This window comes from Hyla sarda, chromosome 13 (assembly GCF_029499605.1).
Source record: "Hyla sarda isolate aHylSar1 chromosome 13, aHylSar1.hap1, whole genome shotgun sequence".
NCBI classification, from domain to species: domain Eukaryota; kingdom Metazoa; phylum Chordata; class Amphibia; order Anura; family Hylidae; genus Hyla; species Hyla sarda.
In genome coordinates this window covers 17,376,359-17,400,909 of record NC_079201.1, presented here as the reverse complement: position 1 = coordinate 17,400,909, position 24,551 = coordinate 17,376,359, and the positions used below count along the sequence as shown (strand labels likewise).

General features: G+C 41.1%; 1 protein-coding gene across 12 annotated transcripts in view; it reads left to right on the top strand.

Annotated features, from left to right (window-relative positions):
* Window positions 1-24,551, top strand: part of PTPRT (protein tyrosine phosphatase receptor type T) — a 433,706-nt gene that overhangs the window by 330,758 nt on the left and 78,397 nt on the right. For 5 of the 12 annotated variants that reach the window (XM_056549647.1, XM_056549653.1, XM_056549644.1 and 2 more), the window contains 6 exons: window positions 6,578-6,607; window positions 13,557-13,699; window positions 19,605-19,682; window positions 19,991-20,026; window positions 21,593-21,670; window positions 23,181-23,368. In XM_056549647.1, the coding sequence (XP_056405622.1) occupies window positions 6,578-6,607; window positions 13,557-13,699; window positions 19,605-19,682; window positions 19,991-20,026; window positions 21,593-21,670; window positions 23,181-23,368 (553 nt within the window). The remainder of the gene's footprint in view (window positions 1-6,577; window positions 6,608-13,556; window positions 13,700-19,604; window positions 19,683-19,990; window positions 20,027-21,592; window positions 21,671-23,180; window positions 23,369-24,551) is intronic. The other 7 variants (XM_056549642.1, XM_056549648.1, XM_056549645.1 and 4 more) reach the window with 5 other exon arrangements.

The following is a 24,551-nucleotide window of genomic DNA, read 5'->3' as shown; positions in this document are numbered from 1 at the left end:
GGGGTGACACACTGTAATAAACCTCCTCCTCATGTAATCTACTTACTACTGGGGTGACACACTGTAACAAACCTCCTCCTCATGTAATCTCCTTACTACTGGGGTGACACACTGTAATAAACCTCCTCCACATGTAATCTACTTACTACTGGGGTGACACACTGTAACAAACCTCCTCCTCATGTAATCTCCTTACTACTGGGGTTACACACTGTAATAAACCTCCTCCACATGTAATCTACTTACTACTGGGGTGACACACTGTAACAAACCTCCTCCTCATGCTGCTGGCTGATCGGGTGGTTCGGCTGCTGGTTGTCTAACTTTCTTGCGGCAGGCAAAGCGGCGCCCACATCAGGAGGGCGCTCTAGGCTGCTGCCTATTTTGCCTATAGGCAGAATAATAATAAACCTCCTCCACATGTAATCTACTTACTACTGGGGTGACACACTGTAACAAACCTCCTCCTCATGTAATCACCTTACTTCTGGGGTGACACACTGTAACAAACCTCCTCATCAGGTAATCTCCTTACTATTGGAGTGACACACTGTAACAAACCTCCTCCTCATGTAATCACCTTACTATTGGGGTGACACACTGTAACAAACCTCCTCATGTAATCTCCTTACTACTGGGGTGACACACTGTAACAAACCTCCTCCAAATGTAATCACCTTACTACTGGGGTGACACACTGTAACAAACCTCCTCCTCATGCTGCTGGCTGAGCGGGTGGTTCGGCTGCTGGTTGTCTAACTTTCTTGCGGCAGGCAAAGCGGCGCCCACATCAGGAGGGCGCTCTAGGCTGCTGCCTATTTTGCCTATAGGCAGAGCTGGTCCTGCCTCTCCTTTCAGGCTAAGGCGACATGGTGACTTGTGGTCATTGGACATTAGAACAAAAAGAAAGGAAGAAATCCAGCATGGTTGGACTTCGGGCGACTATAAGTAAGCTGTGGATTGCAGTGGGACCATATTCACCATCACTAGTGTCCTATATAATCTGTAACAGGGCCCCCCTATAGCAGTATTTCTTAACTAGTATGCCTCCAGCTGTTGCAAAACTACAACTTCCAGCATGCCCGGACAGCCGAAGGCTGTCCGGGCATGCTGGGTGATGTAGTTTTGCAACAGCTGGAGGCACCCTGATTGGGTAACACTGCCCCACTACACTCCCTAGCTGCCACTTGGCACCAGAGTCGACTAAGTCTGCAGTGCACACATACTTAGCACCCGCCTCAGAACAAAGACAGTCACCGAAATCTGCATCCCGTCACTGTCACTTGGCAATAAGATATGAGGCACCGCAGAACGTAATCTGTACTCGCCTCCATGCTCTGCATATAATGAACATTTAAATACAAAACCCAGAATCACAAATCACCATCTGGGCGCATTTCTCTTTTTTTTATTTTCTATTTTTTTGGCAGAAAATGTGCAGTGTCAGGATCCACGATATTCTGTTTGGTTAATTTGCTCCTATTTGCAATCGTTTTTTCAGAGCCGACGCTGATTTAACATTTATTAGATTTAGGTCATTTTAATAGCATTTGACAAAATTGGACAGTCTTTATTTTTTCATTAGGCGCTTTATGTCACAGATCAGCATTGGCCACCTCTGTTCTAGAAGATATATATATGTATATATGTGTATATATATATATATATATATACCTTATATATATATATATATATATATATATATATATATATATTGTTGGCAACCCTGACATTTTTCTAGAAAATGAAGTATTTCACACAGAAAATGATTGCAGTAACACATGTTTTGCTATACACATGTTTATTCCCTTTGTGTGTATTGGAACTAAACCAAAAAAGGGAGGAAACAAAGCAAATTGAACATAATGTCACCAAACTCCAAAAATGGGCTGGACAAAATTATTGGCAGCCTTAACTTAATATTTGGTTGCACACCCTTTGGAAAAAATAACTGAAATCAGTGTCTTCCTATAACCATCAATAAGCTTCTTACACCACTCAGCCAGAATGTTGGACCACTCTTCCTTTACAAACTGCTCCAGGTCTCATTGGAAGGCGCCTTTTCCCAACAGCAATTTTAAGATCTCTCCACAGGTGTTCAATGGGATTTAGATCTGGACTCATTGCTGCCACTTCAGAACTCTCCAGCGCTTTGTTGCCATCCATTTCTGGGGCTTTTTGATGTAAGTTTGGGTCATTGTCCTGCTGGAAGACCCAAGATCTCGGACGCAAACCCAGCTTTCTGACACTGGGCTGTACAGTGCGACCCAAAATCCATTGGTAATCCTCAGATTTCATTATGTCTTGTACACATTCAAGGCACCCAGTGCCAGAGGCAGCAAAACAACCCCAAAACATCACTGACCTCCACCATATTTCACTGTAGGTACTGTGTTCTTTTCTTTGTAGGCCTCATTCCGTTTTCGGTAAACAGTAGAATGATGTGCTTTACCAAAAAGCTCTATCTTGGTCTCATTTGTCCACAAGACGTTTTCCCAGAAGGATTTTGGCTTACTCAAGTTCCTTTTGGCAAAATGTAGTCTTGCTTTTTTATGTCTCTGTGTCAGCAGTGGGGTCCTCCTGGGTCTCCTCCATAGCGTTTCATTTCATTTAAATGTCGACACATAGTTCTCGCTGACACTGGTGCTCCCTGAGCCTGCAGGACAGCTTGAATATCCTTGGAACTTGTTTGGGGCTGCTTATCCACCATCCGGACTATCCTGCGTTGACACCTTTTCATCAATCTTTCTCTTCTGTCCACGCCCAGGGAGATTAGCTACAGTGTCATGGGTTTGCAAACTTCTTGATAATGTTGCGCACTGTGGACAAAGGCAAATCTAGACCTCTGGAGATGAACTTGTAACCTTGAGATTGTTGATATTTTTCAACAATTTTGGTTCTCAAGTCCTCAGACAGTTCTCTTCTCCTCTTTCTATTGTCCATGCTTAGTGTGGCACACACAGACACACAATGCAAAGACTAAGTGAACTTCTCTCCTTTTTATCTGCTTTCAGGTGTGATTTTTATATTGCCCACACCTGTTACTTGCCCCAGGTGAGTTTAAAGGAGCATCACATGCTTGAAACAATCTTATTTTTCCACAATTTGGAAAGGGTGCCAATAATTTTTTCCAGCCCATTTTTGGAGTTTGGTGACATTATGTCCAATTTGCTTTTTTCCTCCCTTTTTTGGTTTAGTTCCAATACACACAAAGGGAATAAACATGTGTATAGCAAAACGTGTTACTGCAATCCTTTTCTGTGAGAAATACTTCATTTTCTTGAAAAATTTCAGGGGTGCCAACATTTACGGCCATGACTGTATACACACACACATATATATATAGATGACATATAATGAGGTACAGCTAGGGAAGGCGAAAGATAAATCTTTACATTGTTCAAATTCAAGGGTATTTTTACATGTGACGTGTGCGCTGTGGATTTTATGCTATTTTCACATATGTATTGATTCATTCATTTTAGTCTAATGGAACGTAGCTTAAAAATTATCATAAAATTTACAGCATAACATATTTGGCATAGAATTTGTAGCATAAAATCCACGGCATAACATCCTTCCCAAAAATCTACAGCATAAAATCTGCAGTATAAAATGCATAGCAAAAAAAAACAAATCCACAACGTAACATCCTTGGCATAAAATCTACAGCATAAATAAATACAGTATAGTATAAAATATAAGACAAAAAATATGCAGCATAAAATCTACAGTATAAAATATATAGCAAAAAATCTACAACATAACATCCTTAGCATTAAATCTACAGAATAAATACAGTATAGTATAAAATATATAGCAAAAAATCTACAGCAAAACATCCTCTGTCAAAGAAAAAAATCTACAGCATAAAATATTTAGGATTAAATATAAAGCAAAAACATCTAAATCTAAATTTGCAGCATAACATTTAGAGCACAGAATATATAGAAAACAAATCTACCACATAAAATCCTCTGTAAAAAAAAAAAGGAAAAGAATCTATAGCATAACATCTCCATTATAAAATATATAGCAAAAATCTATATAATATAATCTGCAGCATAACATTGTCAGCATAAAATCTACAGTATAAATATAAAGCATAAAATCTGTAGCATAACATCCTCAGTATAAAATATATAGCATAAAATCTGCAGCATAAAATGTTTAGCATAAAATCTACAACATAAAATATATAGCATAGAATCTGCAGCATAACATCCTCAGCATAAAATCTACAGCATAAAATATATAGCATAAAATGTTTAGCATAAAATATACAGCACAAAATTTACAATATAAAATATATAGCATAAAATCTGCAGCATAAAATCCTCATCAAATTATGTACAGCATAAAATATATAGCATAAAATTTGCATCACAACATCTTGCCCCTCTAAAAAATCTACAGCATAAAATATATATCACAAAATCTATAGCATATCATTCTCAGAAAATCTGCAGCATAAAATATACAATATAGTATAAAATATATAGCAAATAATATAAAGCATAACATACTCTAAACATTCTATAAAATAGCAAAAAAATCTACAGCATAAAATATGCAGCACAGAATATACAGTACAGTATAAAATATATAGCAAAAAAATAGATAGTATGAAATCTGCAGCATATACACTTCATGTGAACATAACCTGAAGGTGTTGTCTATATATATGCTGCAGATTTTATTACCAGTATACAGTATACATTTAGTTATTTATTTGTTAGTTTTTTACTTATGTATTTATTCAGTTATTTATTTAGTTAGTTGTTAGTTTTTTTACTTATATAATTATTTATTTAATTATTCATTTACTTTTTTGTGTATTTATTTATTTATTTTTACTTATTTATTTATTTATTTATTTAGTTATTCATTCACTTATTTATTAATTTTTTTTAGTTATTCATTCTTTTATTTATTAATTTTTTTAGTTATTCATTCACTTATTTATTCATTTATTTATTTAGTTATTCATTCACTTATTTATTTATTTAGTTAGTTAGTTATTCATTCATTCATTCATTCACTTATTTATTTATTTTTAATCAGGCTCAGAAGCTGACAATTGTGAGACAACTGTGGGACCATATTCACCATCACTAGTGTCCTATATCATCTGTACTTGGGCAATCTGTAACAGGACCCCCCTATTGCAGTATTTCCTAACTAGTATGCCTCCAGCTGTTGCAAAACTACAACTCCCAGCCTGCAGCTGTCCAGGCATGCTGGGAGTTGTAGTTTTGCAACAGCTGGAGGCACACTGATTGGGAAACACTGCCCCACTACACCCCCTAGCTGCCACTTGCGCCAGAGCTGGCTCATTTGTTTAAATTTTTTTACTTATTTATTTATTTAGTTATTCATTCATTTTTCTTTTTATGTATTTATTTATTTGTTTTTTTCTTATTTAGTTATTCATTCATTTATTTATTTATTTGTTAACATATTTATGTATTTTTTTATTTGTTTTTTTACGTATTTATTTATTTAGTCAGTTAATTATCCATTTATTTGTTTTTTACGTATTTATTTTGTATTCATTTTTTTCTACTTATTTATTTAATTATTCATTCATTTATAATTTTTTTAAGTACGGTATTTATTTAATTTTTTTCTTTGTTTTTTTACTTATTTATTTTAGTTATTAATTTAGTTATTTTATTAGTTTATTTATTTAGTTAGTTAGTTAGGTATTCATTCATGTATTTATTTATATTGTTAGTTATTCAATCATTCATGTATTTATTTATATTGTTAGTTATTCAATCATTTATTTATTTATTTTTTATGTATTTATTTATTTATTTAGGTGTTTTATTTGTTTTTTTAGGTATTCATTTTGTATTCATTTTTTCTACTTATTTATTTATTTAATTATTAATTTATTAGTTTTTTTACGTATTTATTTCAATTTTTTTCTTAGTTTTTTTTACTTATTTATTTTAGTTATTGGTTAGTTATTGATTTATTTATTTTACTTTTTTATGTATTTATTTATTACTTTTTTAAATTTATTTAGTTAGATATTCATTCATGTATTTATTTATTTTGTTAGTTATTCATTCATTCATTTGATTATGTATTTATTTATTTTTTAAGTATTTATTTATTTAGGTAGTTAATTATCCATTTATTTGTTTTTTTTTTTACGTATTTATTTTGTATTCATTTTTTCTATTTATTTATTTAGTTATTCATTTATTTATTTGTTTTTATTTAATTTTTTTCTTTGTTTTTTTACTTATTTATTTAGTTATTCGTTTATTTATTTATTTAGTTAGGTATTCATTCATGTATTTATTTATTTTGTTAGTTATTCATTCATTCATTTAATTATTTATTTTTAATCAGGCTCAGAAGTTGACTATTGTAGACAGACCGTTGTGTCACTACGTCCTTGGGTCAGACATTTTTTGTGCTATGCTTCTCCGCTTTCATACACCTTCTCTGATGTCACTCTGTCACCCTGGTGAGGTCATGCTGTCACATCTAATTATTCCTCTTTTTTCTTTTTATTTCTCGTTTTACGGTCCCCCCCATGTGACCGCTCTCCATCCTCTAGAAGAAATGTGTACTCCTATTCATACTATCTGTAAGTACCTGCAGAAATCACTGCCCCTTTCCCCATTGGCACATCCCCTCAACCATCCCCTGTTCCTCATACCATGGCTTCTTCATGTGTTACATACCGCGTTGCATGCAGGAAGCAAATATTTCACCAATGGTATCATTCATATCCAGGGTGGGCGGATGAACACGGGAAATAAAGGGGGCCCCTGTCTACCCTTTTTGAGCTAATGCACACGGTGGTGTTGCTTCTCTGCTAGGCCAGGTTCCAGGGACATGTACACATAGACTCGAAAGGCCCTTTTAATGCACCTGCCATCACTGATTGGGACCTCCGTGGGGTGATGCCGGTCTCATTCAGGTGACATGACTGCCGGAAGTCCCTTACCTCAGGAATTGTGTTGTGTTAAAGGGGTACTCCGGTGGAAAACATTTTTTTTTTTTAAATCAACTGGTGCCAAAAAGTTAAACAGATTTGTAAATTACTTCTATTAAAATTCTTTAATCCTTCCAGTACTTATTAGCTGCAGAATACTACAGAGGAAATTCCTTTCTTTTTGGAACATAGAGCTCTCTGCTGACATCACGAGCACAGTGCTCTCTGCTGACACCTCTGTCCATTTTAGGAACTGTCCAGAGCAGCATGGGGATTTTCTCCTACTCTGGACAGTTCCTAAAATGGACAGAGATGTCAGCAGAGAGCACTGTGCTCGTTCTATTGTGTGCCAAAAAGGAAAAGAATTTCCTCTGTAGTATTCAGCAGCTAATAAGTACTGGAAGGATTACGATTTTTTAATAGAAGTAATTAACAAATCTGTTTAACTTTCTGGCACCAGATCATTAAAAAAAAAGTTTTTCTCCGGAGTACCCCTTTAAGGTTTTACATAAATTTTTTTTTTAATTAGAAGTGTCCTTTTTTTCTTCCTGAGCCCCTCCCCCCAAAAATTGTCTGTGCACGTTCCTACCAGGTCTATTCCTGCGAAATACAGACACATTCTCTTTCGTATAAGGTTAGGGCTACGTGGCGCCACAAAGAACATGCAATGTCCCACATGATGTTAGTGAATGGAGTCACACGCAATATGGCGCAACTGTAAGGCTATGTTCGGACATCGAAATGTCAATCCAAAAAATTTCCTCGCAGAATATGTCGGCACTAGGACCGCTCGGAAATACACGACAATGCATTTCGAGCAGATTTTGCAAAAGACCTGACCAGTCAATTCCTTCTACAGAGGCCGGAATCAGAATTTTCTTGATCTGCACGGTGCAGCAGAATCCTATTAAAAACGATAACACTCTGCCGCAACAGAATTTCAGAGCGGAATTTTTTTTGCCGTATTCCGTTTGGAAATACCACCGTTTGAACATAGCCTAACAGCAGCAAAAAAAATTCCAAAGATAATGGATTATTGGTCGCAGCTCAAGTCGCGCGCAATTACCGTATGCCACAATTGACTTCAAATCAAGTGGCGCGCAACCTCAACTTCCCTGCAATATGTCTATTTTGTTTATAGCCAAGGCACACCTGTAATAAAGTCATGTAAAAGCGAGGAACACAAAATGTGGTGCGACTTGCCGTGGTGCAGCATGTGTCGCCATGTAGCCCTAACCTAAAAGGAATACTCCGCCCCTAGACATCTTATCCCCTCTCCAAAGGATAGGGGATAAGATGTCTGATCGCGGGTCCCCTGACCCCCCGCCATCTCGGCTGCGGCACCCCTGACCGTGCATGGTGCGAACTTTGCTCAGTGCCGGATGACTGGCACCTCCTTGACGTCACAGTCACGCCCCACTTGTGACGTCACGGCAACGTCCCCTCAATGCAAGTCTATGGGAGGGGGCGTGACGGCCGTCACGCCCCCTCCCATAGACATGCATTGAGGGAGCGTGTTCGTAATGTCATGAGCATGATGTCACGACCCCCCGGCTCTGCACCCAACGCTCTAAAGGAACGCCGGGTGCAGCAGGGAGATCGCGAGGGTCCCCAGCGGCAGAACCCCCGCGTTCAGACATCTTATCCCCTATCCTTTGGATAGGGGATAAGATGTCTATGGGTAGAGTACCCCTTTAAGACAACAAGTGTGTGCCCAACCAAGGATCTGGTAATCCAAACAGACAGTTCAGGTCATCCCACCGGCGGTCAGGCCAGGATGTGTATACGTAATATTACTCACTTCCAAACATCCTGTCCATATGGAGGAACTGTGTGATTTCATCATGTCCATATGGAGGAACTGTGTGATGTCATCCTGTCCATATGGAAGAACTGTGTGATGTCATCATGTCCATATGGAGGAACTGTGTGATGTCATCATGTCCATATGAAGAAACTGCGGGATGTCATCATGTCCATATGGAGAAACTGTGTGATGTCATCATGTCCATATGGAGGAACTGTGTGATGTCATCATGTCCGTATGGAGTGAAATCTCTGAGGAATGTTCCCAGCACCTTGTAGAAAGTATACAACCAAGAACTAAGGCAAAAGGACCTGGTACTAGCACAGTGTACCCAATAAAGTGGTCAGTCAATGTATTTAAATACTTTAAGAAATCTAAACATAAACAGAACCCCTAGAACGTCCCATACAAATTCCTTTTCAATAGCTTACATTGAAAGATAAGTAAAGGGCTGTTTATGGCTTTTTGATGGGGATCACAGGACATACCTCTATCCGTTTTGTACATATGCAGTTTTCACAAATTCTTCCTCCAAAAACTTCATAAACAAAGACGTACTTTTATACCAAGCCACTAATTTTACATTATTTTAAAGAGTTTTTTTCCAGGAATAAAAAAAACAGAGCTAAGTTCTTTCAAAAACAGCTCCACGCCTGTCCTCAGGTTGTGTTTTGTATTACAGCTTTGCTCCATCCACTTCAAAGGAACTGAGCTGCAGAACCACACCCAACCTGGAGACAGACAGGGAGCGGTTTTTGACTGAAATTAGCTCTGTTTTTCTATTCCTGGATAATCCCTTTAAGGACCTCGACCTGGACAATCTAATTTGCGCATTTCTAAGCATTTTGGTCTCATCAGACCGTAGAATTTTTTTTAGATTTTACAGTTCTTTCTTTGTTCCGCTTTGTCAGATTTATAGCTGTGACATTTCCATTTTCCCCCTGTTACTTTTCAATGACCTTGTCGCAGATTTGTTTAGATGTATTCACTTCGTCAGCATCTTGTCCCGTGTTTTCCAAAGAGTGCTTCTCCAGCTGTTGCAAAACTACAACTCCCAGCATGCCCGGACATGCTGGAAGTTGTAGTTTTGCAACAGCTGGAGACGCACTGTTTGGAATACACTGGTCTAGTCTAGTCTAGAGCTGGATTAGACCTGGGTGAGCTCCATTTAAAGGGGTTATTCTCGCCTCAAATAGAACATACTGATCAGTGGGGGTCTGACCAGTGGAACCCTTGTCAGTCCCAAAAGTGAAGGGAAATGTAGTGTACCCTTCATTCTGCTGAGCTTTTTACCTTCATTCTTGGGACCGGTGGGGGTCCTAGTGTTCGGACCACCAACCACCACCACCACCTCCCCCACCCAGCATGCTAATTATTTGTTAAGGGGATACCCCTTTAATACCCCTTTAACTTTTTTATGCTACTAAAACCAATGAATGGTTTATATTAATGTTTTATGCTTGTCATGAATGGAATTGATATTAAACAATTTAGTAGAAAATTGGCTTTAATGGAATTTGTCTTGTTCATGATCCAAATACTGCCCAAATAAGAGTTTGTTCACACGTGTGTATTTTGTTGTGCGCATACATTCTCCTACTCCCTTCCTTGGAGAATGTCCAATTGACCATGTACAAGTCGACTGGTGCTCACATATAGAACCCTTTATAGGGCCTGACATCTGCCAATGATCGGCCGCCCCAAGCGATTGCTGGATCGTTCGGATGGTCCTTTACAATTATTAGTTTAGATAATATATCCCCCGATAACAATGGTGGACTAATGATAATTATTAGTCCTGCAATATACTAGTGATCCTTTCCTCATAGGTAGGCTGATCCTGGTGCCTTTTAACAGGGCAATAATCAGCCCATTTGGCTTCCAAGGGGTTTTCCAGTGATAAAACCCATTTTTAACTGTCTTATAAAAAAAATATAAGGTATATTGATCAGAAAAGTTATTTTTCTACCTTTCTGTGGTTTTAATACTCTCCATTGCCCTTACTTTCTAACTGTTATTTATCCTGTAATACACTTCCTGTCCCTGCTTTATACTCTAGCTGGGATTTTCGCAGATTCTATATCTTTCGACTTCACCTTCTTGACTATAACTCCATCCACTTCACCCACAGGAGCCTCCCACATTGCAGGAGAGAGAGTTGGCTGAAATCCCAGCTAAAGTGTAAAGTAGGAACAAGAATACTATTACAGGATGTACACTAAAATATAAAGAATATGAATTACGTTATTTTACTTGCTTTTATTAGTTTGTCTGTTCTGTTATCTCCATTGCCCCATTTACTTAAAGATGTATATCCTGTAATGGACTTCCTGTTCCTGCTTTACACTCTAGTTGGGATTTTGGCAGATTCTATATCTTTTGAATTCACCTTCTTGACTCTTCATCCACAGGAGCCTCCCACATAGTAGGAGAGTTGGCTGAAATCACAGCTAGAGTATAAAACAGGAACAAGAAGTTCCTTTCAGATTGTACACGAGGATATACAGAATGAAAAATAGTTGTTTACTAACTTTTTGTGGTTATTAATATGTTGTCTTATCTATTCTCTCCATTGCCTCCACTTCCTGACTGGTGTCCATCCTGCAATGGACTTCCTGTTCCTGCTTTACACTTTAGCTGGCATTTCAGCAGATTCTATATCCTTTAACTACACCTTCTTGACTGTATCTATTCTTTTTTAGGAATCAATTACATCCCTTCCTCCTCTTCTTCTCCTTCCTTCTTTTCTTTCTCTTCATTCTTAAACCAGTTCTATCCATACTGTAGAGTACCTAAGGACTGGTCTTTCCGATTCTTGACTGTACCTCCAACCACTTCACACACAGGACCCTCCCACCTAGCAGGAGAGATTTAGGGTTGGCTGAAATTCCAGCTAGAGTGTACAGCAAGAACAGGAAGTCCATTACAGGCTGTACAATAGAATATACAGTATAACGTAAAGAGGAGAGGAACCGCACTCACCAGCCTTTCCATGCAGATATTCTTTATTCCATAAACAAATAGAACAGTGAGCACAATGGTGCAGAGCAGTCGGCTAGGATTCCGGGAACATTCACAGGACTAGCTAGTTATGTTACTTACTTTCTTTGGCTTTTAATACTTTGTCTGCTGTGTTCTCTACATTGCCCCCTACCTGACTGGTATCCATCCTGTAATGGACTCAATGTTTTTGCTTTACACTCTATCTGGGATTTCAGAAGATTCTATACCTTTCATCTACACATGCTTGACTATTTTTAGGAATTACACCCCTTCCTCTTCTTTCCTAAACCAGTTATATCCACACTCTAGAACATTGGTCTTTTTGCGTCTGTACCATGACTCCACCCACAGGAGCCTCCCACATAAAAAGAGGGAGATAGAGTTGGCTGAAATCCCAGCTAGAGTGTAAAGCTAGAACAGGAAGTCCATTACAGGATGGACAGTAAAAATGAAGCAGGCAATAGAGAAAATAAACACAATTTGCATCTGGGAAAGCACGAAAGACCACAGAAATCTAGAAAAATAACTGTATTTACCAATTAATGTTTCATTATTAGACAATTGGAAATAGGTTGCTGCTCCCTTAGATCAGTGTTATCCAACCAGTGTCTCTCCAACTATTACAAAACTACAACTTCCAGCATGCCCGGAAACCTACCTCATTCCTCTGTAAGTGTCCCGATAAAGATATACATGTAGACAAGATCCAGACTTCTGAGACAGCAGATAATGATGCGTCATCTTGGGAGGAAGGGAGAGGTGGTGGAGCTGATGATACAACACCACACTGACAAAAAGACTACACAACTTCCTGTCAGGGGACAAGGAGGAGCCAGGGAGCTGGAGATAACACTAAACTGACAACAAAAGAACTATACAACTTTCTGTTAAGAGAGAGGAAAGAGCTGGGCTGCTGGAAACAACACCACACTGAAAAGGACTACACAACTTTCTGTCAGGGGTAAACTGTAGCCTAATTTGTAACAGCTGAAGGCACCCTGGTTGATAAACACAGCTCTAAAGAGATCAATATCCACCTCTTCCCAGGCTAGGGGTTGAAGTTGAAAGTGGGACAACTGCGCCACTTACTGGCTAGGATTCTTAGCTGTGACTAGATTCAACTTTCTGCTTCGGCTGTCTGGGCATGCTGGGAGTTGTAGCTTTGCGTCAGCCAGAGACACCCTGTTTGTAATGAGAATGGCAGCATGCTTGTACTGTAAGTATTCGATCCCCTGCCCATTTCCTTTAAATAGAAAAATATCATCACAGCCATTCGCTTCCCATTACTAATAACAACCGACTCCAAGTCATTAGCGATCTGTGGATAAATCTCTCCTTGTAGGGGAAATGTAAGGTGTTAATTACCAGGGCCTACAAGGAAACCGTGCCCAAGTGTCACAACATTACAACTGCGTGTAACCTTATGTCTGCCAAGCATCCCTGAGCACCCAATTACACCATGAAAAGCCGTAATATTACTTGGCCCTCTCTAAAAGAGAGATGTGCCGCGCAAACTAGATGCATTAGCCAGTTGAATCACATCTATATCTGATTATCCAATGATCTGCCAATTATAATGCCTTCACATCAACCAGACAAAGCTATGCCACCTATCCCCGGGATGTGTCACTCAACGGGTACGGGAAGCCTTCTCCATAATAGAAGTCACGCTGCGTATTAGTCTGTGTTTGGAAGAGACTCAACGTGTCGATGCCAATGTCACCTACCATGTGAGCCTCGAGCTTTTGTCAGACACTGCTCTTTTTTTTTATTTCTTGTTGCCTCCAGGAAATTGGCTAAGAAACAGAAAGAAACCCAAAGTGGCTCTCAGAGGGAGATGGGTCTGGTGGCTTCCGATAAAAGCTCCAGCAAACTGAGCTCTACCCGCAACGAAGACACTTTCTCCAGCTGTCAGGACGTCAATGGATTTAGTAAGAACACCGCAGTTATTGGGGAGGGAGATACTGTATCATTAGGACAATTATCATGTATGAGAGATGAAGATCCATTGTAGAGCGTAAAGCATTTACACAATTGGAAAGAATTATTAATTCCCACTGGGAAAAGTATTACTGTCTTTCCTCAGACGGGCACGGTCTCCTCCGATGCCGTTTCCGCCGTAGACTGATAGACCGGCTATTAAAGCTTTAATGGAATAATTCGCCGTCTGAACGCTTGTACCGAGATCCAGCTATGAACATAAGCCTTTAAAATAGGCATTTTCTAAAAAGTTCAATAACATATTAGAGAAAACATTGAACCCCCCTGCCTTTGTTTATTTCCAATGCTGAGCACTGTTAAAAGTTCCTCGATGGGAAATTGTCGCTCCCCACAAGTAAACATCGATTCAATTTTCACACTTTATGATATTTGTCCTTCAGACAGTCCAGTAATTGAAAGAGCGGGATTTAGCACCGACTGACATATTTTACAGAACATTCGTTTACGAGCAAAATTATGCAACATAAATGAATGGTACTGATGCCTAGTGGTGCACAAGGTGAACGATCACCCGATCAGGAAGGGGTACTCTACTGGAAAAGATTTTTTTTTTTTTAATCAACTGGTGCCAGAAAGTTAAACAGATTTATAAATTACTTCTATTTAAAAATCGAAATCCTTCCAGTACTTATCAGCTGCTGTATGCTCCACAGGAAGTTCTTTCCTTTCTGTCTGACCACAGTGCACTCTGCTGACACCATTTTAGGAACTGTCCAGAAAAGTAGCAAATCCCCATAGCAAACCTATCCTGCTCTTGACAGTTCCTGACATGGGAAGAGGTGTCAGCAGAGAGCACTGTGGACAGACAGAAAGGAAATCTAAAAAGAAAATAACTTCCTGTGGAGCATACATCAGCTTCATATGTACTGGAAGAATTAAGATTTTTTAATAGAAGTAATTTACAAATCTGTTTTACTTTCTGGCACCAGTTGATTTAAAAAAAAATGTTTTCCAGGGGAGTACCCCTTTAAAGCTGTCCTTTAAGTAGCCATCTATTGGTAAAAATAAGTCCATGGCCAAATGGGGCTCAGCCTTAGGTTTACTGCCATACATTATCTTTCCCTATATTTAGTTCCAGCACCAAACAATAAGCATTTTTCCAAATATGTAAGTGCCCAGAGGACAATTCCCAGTGCCACAAGGTCAGAGACTTGGCAAACGCATCTTTTCTTACTCTTGGCCTGCTTGTATCCACCCAATATCACCCTCCCCCTCCTTTTCAATGATACCCCTTAAAGGAAGGGGTACTCCGATGCAAAACATATATATGTATATATTTTTTTAATCAACTGGCTCCAGAAAGTTAAACAGATTTGTAAATTACTTCTATTAACAAATCTTAATCCTTCCAGTACTTATCAGCTGCTGTATGTTACAGAGGAAGTTGTATAGTTCATTCCGGTCTGACCACAGTGCTCTCTGCTGACACTTCTGTACATTTTAGGAAATGTCCAGAGCAGGAGCAAATTCCCAGAGAAAACCTCTCCTGCTCCGGACAGTTCCTGACATGGACAGAGGTGTCAGCAGAGAGTACTGTGGTCAGACAGAAAATAAATTCAAAAAGAAAAGAAGTTCCTGTGGAGCACACAGCAGCTGATAAGTACTGGAAGAATTAAGATTTTTTTAATAGAAGTAATTTACAAATCTGTTTAACTTTCTTGCACCCTTTGATAAAAAAAATGTTTTCCACTTGATTACCCCTTTAAGCTGTCTAATTCTATCTGTATCCCTACATACGGTAAATCTTACACAAGAGCAGTACAACTGGGTGGGGGGCATCACATGGGCAGTCATCTAATGTCCCATTGGCAGCTTCAGGGCTGCTCTGTAATTGTAAACTGCACAAGTACAGGACAGCTATGAAGCCACCAGGAGAAGACTTACAGTCAGATGGCTCTTTTACAAGAGAAAAAGAGAAGACAGCTTATGGGCCAAGTGGGCCAGAAGAAAGGGTAGGAGAAGAGATGGGTTGACAAAGCATGGGCTCTTTCGGCACTCGGGAACGCCCTCTAGGCACTTTTGCCTAATTTACATATTAAGAATTATGCTTACATTTTGGTGCTGGAACTCAATATGGGACATTAAACTTGCCGTAAGCCCTTTATGCCCATTGGCTTATTTTTACGACTAGATGGATTCTGACAGGACCTCTTTAAAGGGGTACTCCGGTGGGAAACCTATTTTTTAAATCAACTGGTGCCAAAAAATTAAACAGATTTGTAAATGACATCAATTAAAAAAATCTTAATCCTTCCAGGACTTATTAGCAGCTGTATACTACAGAGGAATTTTTTTTCTTTTTGGATTTCCTTTCTGTCTGTCCACAGTGCTCTCTGCTGACACCTATGTCCATGTCAGGAACTGTCCAGAGCAGGAGAGGTTTGCTATGGGGATTTTCTCCTGCTCTGGACAGTTCCCAACATGGACAGAGGTATCAGCAGAGAGCACTGTGAACAGACAAAAAAATAAATACAAAAAGACAAGAATTTCCTCTGTAATATACAGCCTCTAATAAGTACTGGAAGGATTACATTTTTTTAATAGAAGTAATTTACAAATCTGTTTAACTTTCTGGCACCAGTTAATTAAAAAAATAAAATAAAAAAAAGTTTTCCACCAGAGTACCCCTTTAAATTTTATAAACATAAAATGGCTCATAGCTTTTGGGCAATATAGATGTCCCCAAAATACTAATGTAAATTTTTTCAGTCCAAAATGTTAATTTATTTATAAAATAAGTTTGGAAGGGGCTGTGTCCACTCCCAACTGGGGCAACAATTTCTTGCTCCAACTTCACGCACGAGTAAGAGGGGACACCGCCCATTCCAAACCATGACCTGCATGAAGCTTGCATCACATATCGTGAATAAAAGAACGAGTTGTTGTTTTGGAGAAATCTATATTGCCCAAACGATATGACCCTCTATTATAATTCCCGCTTTTTTCGACTAATGTTGTCATACATAAAAGGTCTGATAGAGTCTAAGCAATGGGAACATTATACAAACTATATTTAACAAAAACACACAATGCATATTGGGGTTTTGTCATGAGGATAAAACTTAAATGGGTACTCTGCTGCCCCAGCATTAGGAACATTTTGTTCCAAATGCTTGGAGCGAGCGGTGGGGGTCATGACGTCACGGCCACGCTCCCTCATTGCAAGTCTATGGGAGGGGGCGTGGCGGCCAGGTGCTGCACAGAGATCGCGGGGGTCTCAGCTGCGGGACCCCTGCGATTAGACATTTTAGCCCCTATTCTTTGGATAGGGGATAAGATGTCTAGGGGCGGAGTACCCCTTTACAGGGGTACTCCGGTGGAAAACTTTTTTTTTTTTTTTTAAATCAACTGGTGCCAGAAAGTTAAACAGATTTGTAAATTACTTCTATTAAAAAATATTAACCCTTCCAGTACTTATTAGCTGCTGAATACTACAGAGGAAATTCTTTTCTTTTTGGAACACAGAGCTCTCTGCTGACATCACAAGCACAGTGCTCTCTGCTGACACCTCTGTCCATTTTAAGAACTGTCCAGAGTAGGAGAAAATCCCCACAGCAAACATATACTGCTCTGGACAGTCCCTAAAATGGACAGAGATGTCAGCAGAGAGCACTGTGCTCGTGATGTCAGCAGTGAGCTCTGTGTTCCAAAAAGAAAATAATGTCCTCTCTAGTATTCAGCAGCTAATAAGTACTGGAAGGATTAAAATTTTTTAATAGAAGTAATTTACTTTCTGGCACCAGTTGATATAAAAAAAAAAAGTTTTCCACCAGAGTACCCCTTTAAGCGCACTGTACCAGAGACCTTAGTTTGGTGAGAATAAATTGGATTATTGTTGGTAAATGTGGTAAATTTATGATGGAGACTGTTACCAATGTATTTCCTATCGCCCATGTACACATAACTTCATGTCAATGGGCCAACAGTGTAATTGCCAAACTTCCAAAATTCAGTATTTACGAGCAGGAAGCCCCAAAGGTCTCACCATGGCAGGAGCCTATGCTGCCGATATTTTTCAGTTCCCTGAGCCATGTCCCAGTCATGAGTAACTTTATACAGTAAATTCTTGTATTCGTTGCTTTCACAGAGTAGAATATGGTGCTAGCTCCCAAAGATACACAGGGCTTTTATACCTTCCGATAGATAAAGTCCTGCTCGATGCGTTAGAGACTTGGCAAGCAAGGTGAGCTCCTAGGTAAATAGAGAAATGTGTATTGAGATTAGGAATCTTACCAAATGGTTTTCCATTTTGGAAGAGCCCCCACGAACCACTAAAAAGACGTCTGGCTTCAGTTTTAAACTATTTTTTTTCATATCAACATCGCTCCAGAAAGCTAAACAGATTTTTAAATTACTTCTATAAAAAAAATCTTAATCCTTTTAGTACTTATCAGCTGCTGAAGTTGAGTTGTTCTTTTATGTCTGACCACAGTGCTCTCTGCTGACACCTCTGTCTGTTTCAGGAACTGTCCAGAGTAGGAGCAAATCCCCATAGCAAACCTTTCCTACTCCGGACAATTCCTGAGACAGACAGAGGTGTCAGCAGAGAGCACTGTTGTCAGGCAGAAAAGAACAACTCAGCTTCAGCAGCTGATAACTACTGGAAGGATTAAGATTTATTAATAGAAGTAACTTACAAATCTATAGCAACAGAAGCACGTACGTGCACTCACCGATCGGCGGAGACAACTCGGCGTGGGGGGTCCGGTCCTCGGAAGGCTGGGTCACAGTATCGGTGCAGATAAATGGGCGCTCGGAGGCTACACCAGCTGTTTCACACGTGTATGCGTGCTTCTTCTTTCCTCGAGGCCGGAAGAAGCATGCATACACGTGTGAAACAGCCGGTGTAGCCTCCGAGCGCGGGGTCCGGTCCTCAGAAGGCTGGGTCACAGCATCGGTGCAGATAGATGGGCGCTCGGAGGCTACACCAGCTGTTTCACACGTGTATGCGTGCTTCTTCTTTCCTCGAGGCCGGAAGAAGCATGCATACACGTGTGAAACAGCCAGTGTAGCCTCCGAGCGCGGGGTCCGGTCCTCAGAAGGCTGGGTCACAGCATCGGTGCAGATAGATGGGCGCTCGGAGGCTACACCAGCTGTTTCACACGGCTGTTTCACACGTGTATGCGTGCTTCTTCTTTCCTCGAGGCCGGAAGAAGCATGCATACACGTGTGAAACAGCCGGCGTAGCCTCCGAGCGCGGGGTCCGGTCCTCAGAAGGCTGGGTCACAGCATCTGTGCAGATAGATGGGCGCTCGGAGGCTACACCAGCTGTTTCACACGGCTGTTTCACACGTGTATGCGTGCTTCTTCCGGAAGCACGCATACACGTGTGAAACATCCAGCGTAGCCTCTGAGCGCCCATTCATCTGCACCGATGCTGTGACCCAGCCTTCTGAGGACCGGACCCCCACGCCGACTTGTCTCCGCCGAGCGGTGAGTGCACGTATGTGCTTCTATTGGTATAGTTATTGATACTTCATACTTTTCGCATATGCACCCCACAGGAGACTCACTATGGGCCACTGATTTTCCGCAGTACCTCCGTTTCAGGTGCAGTAACACTTTAGTGTGCTCTCTCCTTTCTTGCTCTTTTGTGTTGTATTAATTTACAAATCTGTTTAACTTTCTGGAACCAGTTAATAGTTTTTTACAAGAATACCCTTTAAGTAGAACTATATATCTGAGCCCAACCCAAGTCATGGTAGGCGCACATTTGGGAGACACAGAGTTGCTTTGCACAGTCCATCCTGTTGGCCATAATGTAGAGGACCTCTCTTGTGAAGACTATGCTGGGTGTTCCATAGAGAGACTGATATGTAACCTGTCTTTCTGCAGGCACCTCCTCTCCCTGCTCCTTCTCTATACAAAGCAAAAACCTGCAGGGAAAATCCTTACTCAATTCCTGCTACTCAGGTAGGGCTTTACGATGGACAAGCCTATCCTGTGAGAATGCAATTGCAAGTCAGTGAGACTGTCAGGAGTACGACTGCCAGAGCTAAAGTGCATGAGCAAAATTAGAAATAAGTGAGACTGTCCTTAAAAATAAAAGAAATGTGGTGAGAATGACAATATCAATGAGGGGCTTATAGTTTAGGTGCAGTAGTTCTATTTTATCTGTTCCCTTTAGTAAAACTTGTCTAGACCTTCGGATCCTGATTCTGTGTTTTCTCTCCTTTCCTTCCTCATCCTCTCTGCTTCCTCGGGCTTCATTCTCCTGCCAGTTTCCTCAGACACCGTTCCCTCCTCAACGCTTCTAGGTAACAATACCATAGCTTACAGCTTGTCACTGGGCTTAGTCTTTAAAAGGGTACTCCGCCCATAGACATCTTATTCCCTATCCAAAGGATAGGGGATAAGATGTCTGATCATGGGGGTCCCACCACTGGGACCCCCACAATCCCCTTGCAGCACCCAGCATTTATTTACAATGCTTGGAGCGGGCGGCTGGGGTCATGATGTCACGGCCACGCCTCTCTTGACATCACATCAAGCCCCCTCAATGAAAGTCTATAGACTTGCATTGAGGGGGCATGACGTGATGTCCCAAGGGGCATGGCCGTGACGTCACGACCCCCGCTGCCCGCTCCAAGCGTTTGGAACAATATGTTTCGATTGCTGGGGCAGCCGAGTACTCCTTTAATAGTAATCTATGTATTTTGATATTGATGTTTCTGGACAGCATGCATGACGGTCAATTGGTGGCTCTATATGCCATTCATATTTCATTTAATCCTATTTCCACTAAAACATGTAAGTTCAGTTAATAGCTCCCCAATCTTTATGTCCCCTACTCCACTGGTCCCCAACCCAGTCCTCCAAGCCCACCAACATTCTGTATTTTTATTAGTTACTCCATTGAAATTCAACTGGGAAAAATTTGAATCCTGGACTGTTAATGGGCCTTAAGGACTGGGTTGGGGACCATTGCCCTACTCAGTAAGCTGAGACTTGTGGTGCTGTTTGCTAGGGCCCTTACGGCATCGAATAGCTTAATCTGCCTCATATTTCCCCATAGTACATACATGAAGGTTAAAGGGGTACTCCGGCCCTAGACATCTTATCCCCTATCCAAAGGATCTCTGCTGCGGCACTCCAGACATCCGGTGCACGGAGCGAACTTCGCTGGCACGAATTGATATTAAAATAATTGTTTTCCACCGGAGTACCCCTTTAAGCTTTCCTTCACATGGATTTTCTTCCCTCTCTATGTATTTGAATGTCCTGGCCAAGGCAGAGGGGCTTACTGGTATTCTTTTTCCAACACCTACCCAGTACCCCCTTAGGTACCACCTGGTGTATGAAATTGAAAACCATTTTTGGTTAACGTCCGTCCCTTTAGGGCTATGTTTCCTCTTAGTTTTTGTGGCCATATTTTGGGTCTTAAAAAATCCATGAACAGCTGAAAATTTTATTTTATCAGCCGATTTGGTATTAAAAATAGACTTTTTAAGGCTGGAAATACTGACCAAATAAAAGCATTTTTTTAGCTGTAAACAGATGAAAACATGTACATGCCACTTCACTATATATGTTACAACTACGCCCTTATAATGTATGAAGAGATAACTGTTTTACTTTGCAGTTCTATAAAACTCAATAGTAAAAAAAAAAAAAGGATGTTTTGTGGGGTAAAAACACAGACGAAGCCCATTTTCCATTTTTTTAATGGTTCAAAATGGTGGAAAATAATAAAAGTCATGCTCACCAATCCTGTTCTGAAGCTTTCCGGGTCCTGCTGGTCTCTCTACTTTCTGTGTTTATCTCTCGACATGGACATGTGACCGCTTCTGCCAATCACTGGCCACAACAATGACCCACTACAGCCTTTGATTGGCTCCGTGTCGAGACTGACCGGGAAGAAAAGACCAATGGGGAACTGGAACAGGAGCAGCGGGGCATTGGTGAGTATGCCTTCTTTTATTATTTTCCCCCTTTTTGCCCTATCACACCTGAATTTCCATATTTTCTTGGGCATTTGTAAGCTTCTCTTGTTAAAGCATTGTATAAATTGTAGCTTTAAAGGGGTACTCCAGTGGAAAAATTTTTTTCTAAATCAACTGGTGCCAGAAAGTTAAACAGATTTGTAAATTACTTCTATTTTAAAAATAGTACTTATCAGCTGCTGTGTGCTCCACAGGAAGTTCTTTTCTTTTTGATTTTCCTTTATGTCTGACCACAGTGCTCACTTCTGACACTTCTGACCTCTGTCCATTTTAGGAACTGTCCAGAGTAGGAGCAAATCCCCATAGCTATTCTGCTCTGGACAGTTCCTGACATGGACAGATGTTACGCCGAGCGCTCCGGGTCCCCGCTCCTCCCCGGAGCGCTCGCAGCGTTCTCTCATTCGCAGCGCCCCGGTCAGACCTGCTGACCGGGTGCGCTGCGATATTACTCCCAGCCGGGATGCGATTCGCGATGCGGGACGCGCCCGCTCGCGATGCGCATCTCGGCTCCCGTACCTGACCCGTTCCCCGTCTGTGTTGTCCCGGCGCGCGCGGCCCCGCTCCTTAGGGCGCGCGCGCGCCGGGTCTCTGCGATTTAAAGGGCCGCTGCGCCACTGATTGGCGCAGCAGGCCTAATCAGTAATCTCACCTGTGCACTTCCTACTTATCCTCACTTCCCCTGCACTCCCTCGCCGGATCTTGTTGCCATTGTGCCAGTGAAAGCGTTCCCTTGTGTGTTCCTAGCCTGTGTTCCAGACCTCCTGCCGTTGCCCCTGACTACGATCCTTGCTGCCTGCCCTGACCTTCTGCTACGTCCGACCTTGCTCTTGTCTACTCCCTTGTACCGCGCCTATCTTCAGCAGTCAGAGAGGTTGAGCCGTTGCTGGTGGATACGACCTGGTTGCTACCGCCGCTGCAAGACCATCCCGCTTTGCGGCGGGCTCTGGTGAATACCAGTAGCAACTTAGAACCGGTCCACCAACACGGTCCACGCCAATCCCTCTCTGGCACAGAGGATCCACCTCCAGCCAGCCGAATCATGACAACAGAGGTGTCAGCAGAGAGCACTGTGGTCAGAGAGAAAGGAAATTCAAAAAGAAAAGAGCTTCCTGTGGAGCATACAGCAGCTGATAAGTACTGGAAGGATTAAGAATTTTAAATGGAAGTAATTTACAAATCTGTTTAACTTTCTAGCACCAGTTGATTTAGAATTTTTTTTTTTTCCAATGGAGTACCCCTTTAAATTGTGTCTTTTCATTGTTACTGTACAAGGTATAATTTCTTTTATTGGGGTTTTGTCATTGTAAAAACCAAGATTCTAGCAATCTGTTAGTGACGTAGCACCTCAGCAGATACATCAAAACAAATAGGCCAGTCTTCCAATCTCACATAGACAGGCCTACCTACTGTACAGGCCTATTCCCCTTTCCCAGTCTGAATTTTTACCCAGAACTTACCTTTCTCACAGACAGCAGCCACGTAGAGTTGAACCAACCCACATTAACTATACAGACCCATCCGTACCGGACATGTGAGCCATTGGAGATGGCGTATCCCCGTGGACAACTCCAGCCAGCCATCCGTGTGGCAGATCTTTTACAGCACATTACCCAGATGAAGAGAGGGCAAGGGTATGGGTTTAAAGACGAATACGAGGTGAGTTTTACTTCTTTTATGTATATGCTCCATTTTTGGAATGTTTTTACATTCTTGGTGTTTTTTAGCAATTTTATGCCTGATTAGTGGAATATTTTTAGAAACATTTCTTTCTCTGTTGTTCCTCAATGACTTTCATGCTTTTGTTAATTTATAGGTTATATTTCTAATGAATAAAAGTTAAAGGGGTACTCCGCCCCTAGACATTTGTGGTATCCCGGTACCGCATCCTATGCGGTCCCTTTTTGTGTATGGGTCCACATAGCCAGAGTCCCTAGGACGTAGGGGTCCATGTTGTATCGTCTACCCCTTGTCACCTCTATTCCATCTAGTAAACCAGTAACTTATGCAAGGTTTATGTAAATATAGTTATATAAATGTAAATGAATAGTTAATTACCTGCGCGTAGCGTACCAGGACCTGCGGGTCACGTGACTAGGTGAACTCTATCGTATTTCTGCTTGAGGACCTGTGGAGGTCCCTATGACGTATGCAATCCCATCATTCTGTGTACTAATGAATGACAGGTACCAATCAGATTCACCCCGACCCTGCCCATATAAGAGAGCAGCGGCCATTATTCTCTCTCTTGTTCCTGGGCTGTCAACCGAGAAGGACCTGCACAGCTATTCTCGCAGTGAGTTAGGCCTGAGCCTTGCGGCGACGGCTGATCAATACTAAATTGAGAGTGTATCAATCCCCAGACACTCTGCAGCATCACCGGACCTAATCTAACCCCTAAATCCGTACGGATCTGCAATATCTACCCTAAATTCAGAGACTTTCTAAATACCTCAAGGTCCGCAACAACTGTCAGTCACTGAGCAATATAAGGACTGTTATATTAGACTGTTACTGTGCCTTGGATGTACCGTAAGCACTTAAGTAAAGTTGTTCAAGTTCAAGTAAAATCTCCTTGTGGACCTTCAGTCATTTCATGCATCTATCGTTACTGGGAAGGGCGGCGATAGGCCGGAGAATTACCTCAGCATACTAGCCCTCAGCCTGGTGTCACGAACTATAGGGTTAACATTAACCCCTCATATACCGATACAACATCCCCACTACTATACACCCCCCAAGGGTTACCACACATTTTATCCCCTATACAAATGATATGATGTCTGGTTGTGGGGGGGGGTTCCACCGCTGGGGACCCCTGCGATCCCCCTGCTCCCCCCGG